The sequence below is a fragment of the Pararge aegeria genome, chromosome 1 (assembly GCF_905163445.1).
Source record: "Pararge aegeria chromosome 1, ilParAegt1.1, whole genome shotgun sequence".
Classification (NCBI taxonomy): Eukaryota; Metazoa; Arthropoda; class Insecta; order Lepidoptera; family Nymphalidae; genus Pararge; species Pararge aegeria.
Genome location: NC_053180.1, coordinates 18,227,747 through 18,240,593, shown reverse-complemented (window position 1 = coordinate 18,240,593; position 12,847 = coordinate 18,227,747). Strand labels below are relative to the sequence as shown.

Below are 12,847 nucleotides of genomic sequence, written 5' to 3'. Positions count from 1 at the left end.
CACACTTTACTCTCAGAAGAAATTAGACACGTAAGAAACATTTGAGAACCTACCATGACACCACCGGAAGTTAAAAAAAAACTAGAACACATCTGACTGTCACTGTACACAAAAGCGTCCAAATTGATTAATAAGTCGAGGCGTGAGCTGTAATTCGACCTCTGTAATTAAATAATGGAATAGCTAGCTATACCTACCCTAATTAAAAATTGAATTTACTACGGATTCCCTTCCGCACCATATTGTTGCGTAGGGTGGAAATGACTACACGATCCAGGCCCGTTCACACAAAAAGAAGGGTTCTATAAGGTTAACCGCAATGTGTGTCTGTCTGTGTGTGTGTCATCGTACCGCTTAAACGGATGAACCGATGCGATTAAGCGCATAACTTAACTCATTTCAATCGGTCCTATATCAACATCATCATCATCATATCAATACCCATTATCGGCCCACTACAATGGTTGGCCCAGTGTGGATTGGTGGACTCCGCACACCCTTGAGAACAGTATGGAGAACTCTCAGGCATGCAGGTTTCCTCACGAATTGTTGCTTTACGTTGAAGCAAGTTATGTTTAAATTACTTAAAACGTACATTATGAAAATTAAGCTTAATTTGCTATAGTCCGCGAAAAGCTGGAGTCTGTATGGTGTAATTTATAATTTCTTCAATCATTATACAACACACCACAACAGATTTTCGGCAATGTACTTGTTAAGTGAGTTAACAATTATTCATTGTGAAGTCAACATCTCCTGAGGATACTCCGGTTTCTCCGGCAAAGATGTGCCACCTAGCGATATAGATTTCCGGTAAGTTGTTAACTAGAAACCGATTAGTATCGGTTTAATTTATCTGTCATACCCCTAGCAGCTCAGACCGTTACCATCATAGACTGAATCTACTCTTAATCAGCAGGTGAGATTGCAGGATAAGGTTAACTTGAAGTGGAATAAAAATTTTTTTTTTAAAAAGCTTACCAACTAAAAAGTTTTTAATAAAAAATTTCTAAAACATTTTTAAGTCGGTGCCAAGTAACATGTTAAAATTACTAGGTATCTTCCTAGCTACTGGATTTCAGTCAACAAAATTTAAATGCAATTAATAAAATAACAATTATCTATGAACTGTAAATGATAATGACCAGAACCAAGGAATAGAAAAGTCAAAATTCGAAGCACCTAGTCAGTCCCTCATCTTGTTATCGACTCGTTTAACGTTGTTTACCAAAAGCATTCAATTGATATGCGCTGTCGAAACTAGGTCACGGCACCCTAAAAAATACACCCTAAAATATGGGCAAGAGATATGCAACGCGAAAACAGCGACCTAAATACCTAGATATAGAATGCATACCTAATTTCCAGCTTTTCATTTCCTTGCTGACATTTCCAGAATTTCGCCTCCGGTGTTTGTTCATTTTTCTCGAATGTTTCTTTAAGTCGCTCTCAATCTGCTCCAAAGCTCGCCCTACATTTTGTTTTTTAGGTATATGTCCCTTGGCTTTTATTTATTTTTACAAACTTGAATTTAATTTCACTGGTATCACAGAATATTAAATAATTTCGTTCATACTTCTTTGTTAGTAGGTACCTAAGTATTATTGCATCTATGTTAATAATAGCTGATCTTAACGAAATTGTAATTTAAAATTGTATCGGAAATTACAAGTAACATTAAAAAAAAAAAAATTTAAAAATAATTGACAAACTGGCGTTTCAAGCATTAATTTAAATACTGGTAAGATATGGTATACAGTAGGTATATTTTATACCGACAAAAAATACGGCTTAGAAATCCCTACTAATATTAAAAATGTGAATGTAAGTTTGTTTGTTACGCTTTCACGCAAAAACTACTAAACCGCACAGCATGAAACTTTGTACACATATTTCTGAAGGTGTTAGAATTCATATAGGATGCTTCTTATCCCGAAATTAAGCTGAGTTCTTTTGGGAGAGGGGTAGGTGTTTGGCGATTTTATACCATAACGCCGTCAAATGATAACCGATTTAAATAATAACTTTTGTACTTTAGAGGTTATAATGTCTGTTTAATTTTGCCCAAATTTCGTTTATATCTGACGAATGTGATTGGAGATAGAGGACACAACTCCTCAGCACGGCACGAAACGCACGGACCTGAATACATAATGTGCGTAGAATTACACCTAAATCGAATGCCACATGTCTTTCAAAAAACAAAAACAAACGCAGACGAAGTCGGGGGCAACAGCTAGTACTAAATAAATAGACAAATATACTATGACAACACAGACATCGGCATCTAGCACCAAAGTGAGACTAGCTTGTTTTACGGGTACTAAGATAACTGATAAATATTTTTATGAATAACAGATATACATAAATAGTTGTTATTAACTTAACACCCAGACATTCATATTCATCACACAAACATTGCTCAGATGGGAATCGAAACTACGGCCTTAGACTCAGAAAGCAGGGTCGCTGCCCACTAGAGCGGGAGTCCCACATAACTTCCGTCCTGCCCGTCGGAGGTAGCAATAAAGCTTTTCCACCACGCCAAAAAAAAAGGGTCGCTGCCCACTGCGCCAATCGGCCATCCAATTCTCATCATCATTATCAACCCATAACAAAAGGTTTGAGGCCGAACCAGGCCCCTAAAGCAAAGCTACTAGGCTATCATAAACTATAAGTGGATTAACTATAAGTTTCGCCTATTTCGTCCACTATGAGTGGGATATAACAAACTACCCTATTTTGTGAGCGGCACGCACTGCGCACTCCAATTTGGTCAATTCACTAAAGTAAATGAAACACTAACAGCACAATAAATCGGTCGCTGCACTTTCTATAATGGGGGGTTGATGCCCTGGATGGCGTGCGTGAAGCGTTATCTTTATTGCCGGGATATCAGCCTACATAGGATATTCCTTACCAAAACAACATAACTGCACCCTGTATTGCCTACTTCCCTACGTAATATTATACCAATAACCAATAATATGCGAGAGTGTATTTCTTGAATAAATAAATAAGTATTCTACGACAATACACACATCGGAATCTAGCCCGAGCCTAGTGTTATGGGTACTAAGATGACTAATGAATAATATACATAAATACTTATAATATACATATAAACACCCAGAAACTGAAAATCCCTCATGTCCATCACACATATATTTTCCAGTTGTGGGAATCGAACACACGGCCTTGACCTCAGAAAGCAGGGTCCGATTAGAGGGCCGATTGGCACAGTGGGTAGCACTGTGCCAATAATCCATACCAGATGATATTATAAATGCAAAAGTGTGTTTGTTTATTTACTTGTTTGTCCTTACTTTACTCCCTAACTAAGCAACAAATCCACTTGAATTTTGGCAGAATGTTAATTGAAAGGACGGAGAATAACGTAGGCTAGGTTTTTATCCTTTAAAATACAAGATCCCCAAGGGATTTGTAAAAAAACTAAATAAATGTGGGCTAAAACTAAATTTCAGGCATCAGTTTGCAAAAAGGATTAAAGTGTAAGACCAAAAAATAAAATATATAATTATTACCATAGAATTAAGATCATACTAAAACCCTCATTCAGCCATTATTGCATGCAGTACATTGTTTTCAAAAACAGTGAAAACGCTCTACGGCCCCTCTCACTTTAAGTCCGCGTAATGTTGCCAGCTAACAAACATTTCCCATTTTCCCCATATTTTGTTAAATGTGTAGAACATTAAAGGTAAAATAATTACTGTCAACTGTTAAATGGAGTCAAGTGACTAACCGCCTGTTCGAGAAACACTACTAAAGTGGTGTGATTTTTGATTGTGTGCGATATTAAGCTAGCGGTAATAGTGTTTTTTTTATTCCAATACGAGTTGACTTATTGACACATGGTTGCTCACAATTGTAACGGGATAACCTATTAGAGATATGACTGTTTTATTAAACATTTTATTTTATTTATTTGTAATAATTTAAAGTTTAAAATAATAGTATTTGACGACTGTTAGAATGTTAATCCGTCAATTGCGTGTCCCATTGTAACCCGAGCAACAGTTTGGTCGATAGCTGGAAACCATTCCGCAGTGAAAGCCGACGTGGGCGTGACAGTAACTGATTGATACCCGCGTTATACCACGGAGACTCTATAGCGATGGTGAAGCTGAATAGAGCTGACTCGAAACTGAAGGCCGTATATTTCGGACATCCTAGTCATTTTTGGAGGGTAGAATCTAGTTTACATTTATATCAAAAACTAAGTAAATTGCGGCTCTACAGTGTTTACAATTCTAGTTTTTATATATTCAATGACATTCCTTAAATTAAACACCGCTTTGGCGGTTACTGTGCTGCAAATTTTCATAGGCATAAATAAATTTAATATTTCATTTTAATCCTTTCTTTAAATATCAAGGGAAATAACCATAAAGTCAGTGGTGTGCCCTACTCTAGATTTTTTTTCCGGTAGATATCGTCATGCTTTCGTTGGCCGAAAAGCATAACCTAAAAAAATTTTATAATTTTTTTATTTGTTGATTGTGGGCACTCCTTAGACGAGGAGTTTGAAAACCTCCTAGCTTTAGTTTAAGTTAACGAATGTGGCTATCATCATCATCTCGCAATAATCAATAGGCCTACATGAATCAAGAATTTTTAAATTTATATTACTGATGGATATTAAAAAAAAACTTTATTAAATTTCAAGATAAGACAACACTGCGACGATGAGACTGTGGTAAACATTGAAGAAATTAAGAAAACTGAAGACATCGTCGATTATGATGCCGTACATTTACAGAAGTAAGTCGATCTATATCAAATTGAAAAAACAAGACCCTTTATGTCTTCTCCATTTTTATCTTTCAAGTTTTTCATCTAAACCTTGCTTGATGTCAATTGATAATACCTACTTTATTTTTTGAAGTCTTCATGATTATTGTCATCACAAATGTTCTTCCCTATCAAAAATGTGTGAAAAATCTAGTCTCCATTTACAAGCCCATTACCAAGCCTAATAAGTTTACGCTTGGCAAAAAACTTTATCCTGTCTGACAAATTTACTAGCAAACAAAGACTTAAGGAATAAACAAGCATAAACAATTCAGATATATTCTTATATCTCGTTAAATGATGATGCTATACAATAAAATCATTGTTATTATCATTTCAGAGCTATAATCAACAGAGCTGGTGAAAAAGTAAGGAAATTATTAAATGAAGAAGAAATCAAACTATGACACAGAAGATATAAACTCAAGCAACTTTTAGACAGCGAAGAAGTAGAACTTATTAGAGAACTAGAAACTAAGCAGACTATGACTGAATGTGGATATTGTAAAGAAAGAGAAAGTAAAATAGAAAAATATGAGGAAAATATTGAAAAGGAAAAAGAGCGTGAATGTTTGAAAGCTCTTGAACGGGAGAAAATGTAAGCATACCAAAGACCATTACTTTCTCAAAAAAAAAATATATAAAACGTAATTGAAAACCGAAATATTACTTCGCAGGCTTTTAAGGTACATTATGTACTGTCCCTAAGACTTATCTGCAAAACCTTATAGTTTTTGAGTAAACCACTGCATTGTTTTTATTCAAAAAAATCAGATGCCGCCCTAACATCACAAGCAAATTAAAATCATGTCACTTTATTAGGTACGCTTCGCTTTAAGAATCCACAAAAATCCTTAGGGGGCTCGTAACAGTTATGTTTTTTGCCTTCTCTCACCAAACCTATCTAGGTGCCTCTAGCTAGCCTGGGTTTACACGGATATAATATTGCGTATTATTTAAGTAATATTATATATTTCCCACAGAGCTAATGGCATGAAATGCACAAGAGTAGATGAGATCGAACTGCGAAGCATGCAGAAGTTACAGATGTGTGAGAAAAAGTTCATAGAACAAAGTCAGGCGGATATCGATGAACTTTGGCATCGGGTTCTTATAAACGATGTTAGAGCAAAGGTGAGTCTATGATTAATGTCATAGTAATTTTAAACAATATTTAACTTACAAAACATGGACTCTAAAAAGTAAAAACAAGTCTGTTTCTTACAGGTAGTTTAAAAACAGACTAATACATTGCAATAGACTTATAAACAGACTGTTATGAAAACATAAACAACTTTATTTAGTAGAGTTATAATAGTAGTTAAACAATAAAAATATCCCTTGCTTCAATGGTGAAGGAAAACATCGTGACGAAACCGGCATGTCTGAGAGTTCTAATAATCTTCTCAAAGGTGCTTGGAGTCCCCCAATCCGCACTGGGCGAGCGTGGTAGACTACGGCCTTAAACCCTTCTCATTGTGGGAGAAGACCCGTGCCCGTGTAGTGGGCCGGTAATGGGTTGATATGATGATACTAGTAGTTCAAAATTCAGCTCAAACGATCAACTAATAGAGTACGTTGAGCCTTTATTTAAACACAATAAATAATAAAAGTAGAATATAAATCAAATCAAATCTAATTATGATGGTTTTTTTATAGCAGTAGTTCTTTTGCTTAAAAAGTATTTTTACAACAGGAAGAAAATGAACGAGCTACAGCTCATAGGCTTAAACAAGAAATGTGCGAGCGTCGAATGGCTTACGATGCGCAAATAGCAAGCGCTAATAGACAAAGACAAGAAACATTGCAGACTGAAAGAGAGATTGAGAATAGACGTTTGGAAATAATGAAGAAGAAGATGGAACAGGATTACTATGATGGTAACTGTATGAACTCTAGCTAACCATTAATCAGCTGTACTACTGCCTGAAGTGTTAACTGACTCTACTACTGCCTGCCTGTGTGTCCACCAACCTGCACTGGGCCAGCGTGGTGGAATATGGCTAACCCCTTCTCATTGTGGGAGTAAACCCGTGCCCTGTAGTGGGTCGGTAATGGGCTTTTTTTTATTTATTTATTTATTTATTTATTTATTTATTTAATCGAAAAATTAAGAAATAAAATTTTATATTGAAAAGGTGTCCAAAATAAACTCTTAAGAATTTTACCCTGCGCCGTGTATCATTGGTCGTGTACAACTACATGCTTTATTCTAAAATTATATTTATTCTAAACTAAATTATCATTAATTAATGACAAGTGGCGATAAATAGTAAGTACTTAACAAAGATATATAGGTAAATGTGGATAGGTTAAAAATAACTACTAGGTACTAAAAAATGTACAAGGAGAATACAAACGAGAAAATTTGTATACGCATCAAGACTCTGCAGTATAGGTACAGGTGGTTTCTTGTTAGATTAATATTTTGATTGGTACCTAACGTACGTACGTACGTACGTAACGATGATCAGGTTATAATGCAGGTTAAGTTGGTAATAATATTCTTTTAATGTGATTTTTATATTTTTCTTTGTTATGACGTCTTAAAGTTGGTAACTGATTAATTAGGTTTGGTATTACGTAATTTAATTTTCTTTTCCCATAGAGGCTATTGTATTTAGGTTGATAAGATTATCATCTTGATGATGAACTTCCTGTAAAGTGCGCCTACTTATTCAAATTATTGTACTTTTAAAAATTTCAGCGATCAAAAGGAAAAAAGATCAGCAACTAACGAACAAACAGAACTATATAGACGGGTATCAGATGAAGTTATCACGAATACGAGATGAAAAGAGACAAGAAAGAGATATGGATATGAATGCAATACAAATTGCTACGGAAGAGTTACGAAGGGAGAATCACAGGAAATTGAACCAAATTGTAAGAAAATATTTACCTAATTACCAACGTGTTAAACAAAGTAGATAAATAATACATAAATGAAAGTTTTTATGAATAATATACATAAATACTTATACATACAGATAAACACCCATACACTGAAAAATATTCATGTTCATCAGACAAACATTTTCAGTTGTGGGAATCAATTCCAATTGGAGTCAACTCCACAGCCTTGGTCTCGGAAAGCAGCCGACTGCGCCAATCTGCCGTATAGCAAAACAAGCATTGGATGCTACTATAATTTTACCAGAAAGCAATTTTTTTTTATTCCCATTCCTACTTGACTGCTATCTTGCTGGTTGGTGATAATTTAGTCTTTGATGGTAACGGGCTAATTAAATGTATTGCAGTTATATAAACCCTCTATCGGTTTCTAAGCACCATAATGTCTATAATAAGCTTTATATGCTATTCACAATAAGTTGTACCCTTATTTTTTTTAGAAAATGCTTAAAAGACAAGAGGATCTTTTCGAAAAAAATTCCAACCGTGAAAGGATGATACTAGACGAATTAAAAAAAGAGACAAATAGAATAGCTCGTGAATTGAAAGAACAAAGTGAAAAAGAAAATGATGAGTTAACCAAAAGAGTTGAAGAGGAAAAACAAAATAATAAATTAGTAAGTAAATTTTCGTGTAGAGATTTATTCATGTATTCATAGTCTAAGTCGCCATATTCAGCCCTTCGCCGTCTTTAAGCAGCTTTTAACTTTGATAAAGTTATTTTAGACTAAAATTCTTTACGGTTGCCCTAACGCATTTAATATTATTAGTGTTTGTAATCAAATCAAACAAATTAACTGTGGGGGGTCGACTCTCCTAAGGACTCTGACTCCCCCCTAAGGAAACTCATACCTTACCCACCAGGCTATCACCCCTTCACACTTACTAATACTTACATAAATAGAAACCCCATTTTCATACAACGTTTAATCGTTTTAGTATCTCTTATTACAAAATAGCACATTTAAAACTACAAACATCAATATATCTGAACTTATAGCGCACTTTATAATTAACTACAAAGAGATAACTTCTTCTATCCTCCCTTGACACTTCTGTCTGTATTATTCTGTACCTCTTAATTTTCCCACCATTTTATACGACCTTCCTTTTTGTCTGGGTTCCTGTCATTTTTGATTTCTTACTCAAACTTATATCTACCACGAATTATGCATAATTTGGACCAGTCTAGACGAAAATACCTTTTTATCTTTAACCAAACGTACAAACAAAGGCAGATTTGCTAACAGGTAACAATAATATTGCAGAAAGCAGCTCAAGAATACAAGTGGCACTTGGAGAAGAGAAAGCACGAGCAAGAAATTCAAAGGCAGGAAAGAAAAGCGACAATGGACAGAGTGAAAAGGATAGCGTACGATGAATTACGTAAAAACTTGGACAGTGCTAATGGAGAACTCAGGCGGCAGAACGAATACAGAAAAACGTTGACCAATCAAATACGAGATAACCAGGAAATTATGGTAACGGAATCATCTGCTAGAACTCCAAGTGCGATCTCCTAAAGAGCTCACTTGCAATAAATCTATCAGAAAAAATATTTTGTTAGTATCTAACGTTACTTTTTTACGATTAGCAATCCCAAAAAAGGAGCTTTATTCTCCGCTGTCTGTCTGTGAGTCCGTGCATCCGTATGTGTGTTAGCCGGCTATCTATATGTCATGAAACGTACGACAGTAAAATTTTTCAATTTGTGTATTTCTGTTACCCCTGTATAACAAAAAAATATTGAAAAATACTTTGGTAACTGAGACACACTGTAAAAGAGGACCTGAGGCTCGCCTTCATTTCGTGTGTTACATTTTTAAGAATCTTAGGTTACAATACAAAGTGTACCCTAATTACGAAATAATTTTGAAGGATATATCATAAGCAATCACCCTGTATAAATGTTAAATCAAAAGAAGCATATTTATTTGTCCATACAAATTTCAAACCATTCTCAGGGTTTACTTATGACAACCCTATTGACGGTAAAATACCGACACGCGCATTGTACCTACACGACGCGTACCTGATAAAGTGGCAGGAGTCCCATGATTTAAAGTTGGCACGTGTTTTTAGGGCTGAATCTGTTTTTTTTTCAGTAAAAACGATGTCTGTGTTTTACTCAAAAACCATTAGGTTTTCGGTTTCACAGAAATATCTCAGAGCATAATGAACCTCTAAAGCATGTGATGTATTATTTAGGTTTTCATTTACACCTTGTGTACTCGTATATTATAGTTAATACAAAAGTTCCAAACAATTTACTTGCTTAAGTGTTTTTTTACGCGTACATGATGGATGAAATTAAATATTGTTTGGTAACTTTGGTAGTAGGTAGTTCTGTTACGTCACAGTAAAGTAGTTTATTTTAGGTTATGTTGTCTGTTCTCGCTTTGCTAGCTTAGTGAATTATTCTGGACGCTTCGAGAATCAAGAAAAAAAAGTTTAAAGATAATGTAAACATTGTTATAATTTCTGTATTGTTAAAATTAACAGTAGATATTTACTTACTAATAAGTACTTTTTAATAAGCGAAAGAATAACTGTCACCTGATACTTAAACACTTACCAGTGCCTAAAGAAAATTTTATTTCAGGAGCTTGAATTAATCGGAATGGAAAGAAAACAACGACCGTTCACAAAAAAGGCGATAATGTTTAAAGAAGCGATGGAAGATAAGGTCGGCCAATTATCTACAAGGTAAATAAACAAACAGTAATCGTACCTTGATATAGGATATTTAATTAAAAAGAACAAAAGCGATTTCCATTTGATGTTTATTACCTCTTACAGCAATAATGGGCAAGTAAGTACTGATATACCTATTAAACAATAATATATAAATTGAAAATATTAAAAAACCCTGCGTTAAATATACTTGTACATTATAGTATTCCATTATAATAGTTAAGCCCTTTCATTTGATACCCATATTGAGGTAGAAAAAGTTTACTCACCATTTTCTGGTGGCGGCCATCTTGTATTTCAAATTTTTCATAGTGTATGGTATTCTAATAGTCAAGCCCGTATATTTGGTAGCCAATATGGGCATCCTTTCGGGAAATACACACGCATACAAACACTACAGACTTACAACACTTAAAATATAGGTAGGCATGGGCAGGGAACAAACATTTTATATCCCGATTATATCCACTGCAAGGGATAAAATTGCCAACCCGCCAACGCTAGGTTTCAGGGAAAGGGAGAAGTTTAACTCAATTTAATATACACGTATACCTACTATTTAGATATTATATCCACACATTCGCGTATGCTCGAGTGAATAAAACAGATTAAGTATTTTGTCCTTTCCCCGGGGGGAAAAAATGTCTCCTGTGCAGCCGTGCTAGTTGATATTTTTTTTAACTACTACCTATATTTTCTTGTTATTTCTATATAGTTATTCGTGTTTTGTTAATAATATTTCATTCATAATCTGTAATTTATTTTCAGCAAAAATCCCGTTCATCCGTTCAAGAAAATTATGCAAGTTCATAAAGCCAACAACAAGATTCCATCTTTACCGTTTATCAATAAGAATGAATTTTAAAATATAACTCATGTGAATTAACTGAATATAAATTAAGAAAATATAACGCTTTTATTTATTGGATAGAAGCAGGCGTTACTTTGCGGAATTCCATGAGATATTATGAAAATTAACTCCGCGAAAAGCAGAATAATCTGTTTGGTGAAATTTATAATTTCTTCAGTCCTTATACTCCACACTAAACAGATTTTCTGCAATGTACCCTCTGCGCACGTTGGGCTCCGAAACCGGAGCATCCTCAGGAGATGTTGACATAACAATGAATAATTGTTAAAAAATTATTTGCTTTTATTTAAATTTAACGAATCAATGAGCCTCAATAAGTGTTCAGTTGTGTAAGATTGCCGAAAGCAGTAGTGTAATGCATACAAGTGACTTGCAAGTCGCACTTCATCCAAAAAAAATTAGTTCGCGCGCGCCGTGAGAAATTTCTTTACTTGTAAGTGCGCCGCTTGCTTAAATAGGTAGGGAACCCATGGTATAGCCTATGGGCTATCGTTAAAACCCGTCTAAATAACATTCCAAATTAGAATGCCTATTACCCATCTACTTTAAAAGCAAATAAGTAGATGGAATTAACGATTGCCCGACTGAGAGCACCGAAAAAAATATAAACAATGTTTTCAAAAATTATATCTAGAAATTGGAAGAATATTGATATCGTATTCTGGAAGCAATCTGTATATGCCTATGCGCCGCTTGTCAGCTGGCTGTGGGATTGCATTATATGATGCGGTATCTCGACCTGCTGGCGGCGTATTTGTTCACCTACCCGCTTATACAAACTCAATAGAGTTTCAGGAGATCAAGTCACCTATGTATACCTACTTATTATTGTAAGAAATAAATAAATTAATTAAATAAATAAATAGGGCCTTAAAACCCAGCGCACTGCTCAAATTCGTGTTGGCGAACAACACAACATACAAACAATATAGATACCTAAACTAAGTAAGTAAGTATGTAAGTAAGTTCTATAATCATCATCATCAACCACCACCACCTACCGGCCTACTATAGTCGTAACAATGTAATAGGCCCGTTTTGACATTTGTGCAAGACCATAGAATGTAACTTGGAACGAAACTGAAAGAAACAAAAAAATAAAAATCAATTACATACAGTGTTTTAAAAAATACGTAATTTTTTTTGGGACGTTAAATAATACGAAAGAATATGTCGCGAGTATTCTTTTTGCGCTTACTTCATAGTAGCATGCAATTTATAATTGTTGCGAAACGTTCCGAAAACAGTTACGTTCTCAGTCTTTTTTTTTTTATACTAGAGCTGTAACCATTTTTTTACTGAATATCGAAATTATATATTGTGTAGTTATTTTTACTGCAACGAATGAGCTTGGTTCTCAAAATGGGTTCTAAATAATGAGTCTGAGTTGATGTATCTGACCAAGCGGCACATGACTGAAGCGTCCCCGCGCGCACTGCGCAGTTTTTCGTTCCTCATCTTGTAAAGTTGACTGTGCGCTCGTTTAATTTTGATATATATTGTTTACTTTTACGTTAACTATGGCTCTTCTATTTTGGACATTAATTTAAACAT

The 12,847-nt window shown here is 34.7% G+C and overlaps 1 protein-coding gene across 1 annotated transcript; it reads left to right on the top strand.

Moving 5' to 3' along the window:
• Positions 1-4,138: 4,138 nt before the first annotated feature.
• Positions 4,139-11,287, top strand: LOC120635585 (apical junction molecule-like). The gene is made up of 10 exons (XM_039906620.1): positions 4,139-4,177; positions 4,691-4,785; positions 5,228-5,413; positions 5,799-5,949; positions 6,512-6,695; positions 7,523-7,701; positions 8,169-8,345; positions 8,997-9,209; positions 10,331-10,434; positions 11,191-11,287. Exons 1-10 carry the CDS (start codon positions 4,139-4,141, stop codon positions 11,285-11,287), a joined length of 1,425 nt encoding a protein of 474 aa, XP_039762554.1.
• The last annotated feature ends 1,560 nt before the right edge of the window (positions 11,288-12,847 follow it).

Excerpts from the sequence above, each read along its gene's own strand:
- LOC120635585 (XM_039906620.1), top strand. The coding sequence starts at position 4,139 with ATGGTGAAGCTGAATAGAGCTGACTCGAAACTGAAGGCC. Across the intron at positions 4,178-4,690 it reads CTGACTCGAAACTGAAGGCC|ATAAGACAACACTGCGACGA; the intron begins GTATATTTCGGA and ends TTAAATTTCAAG. Across the intron at positions 5,950-6,511 it reads TAAACGATGTTAGAGCAAAG|GAAGAAAATGAACGAGCTAC; the intron begins GTGAGTCTATGA and ends TTTTTACAACAG.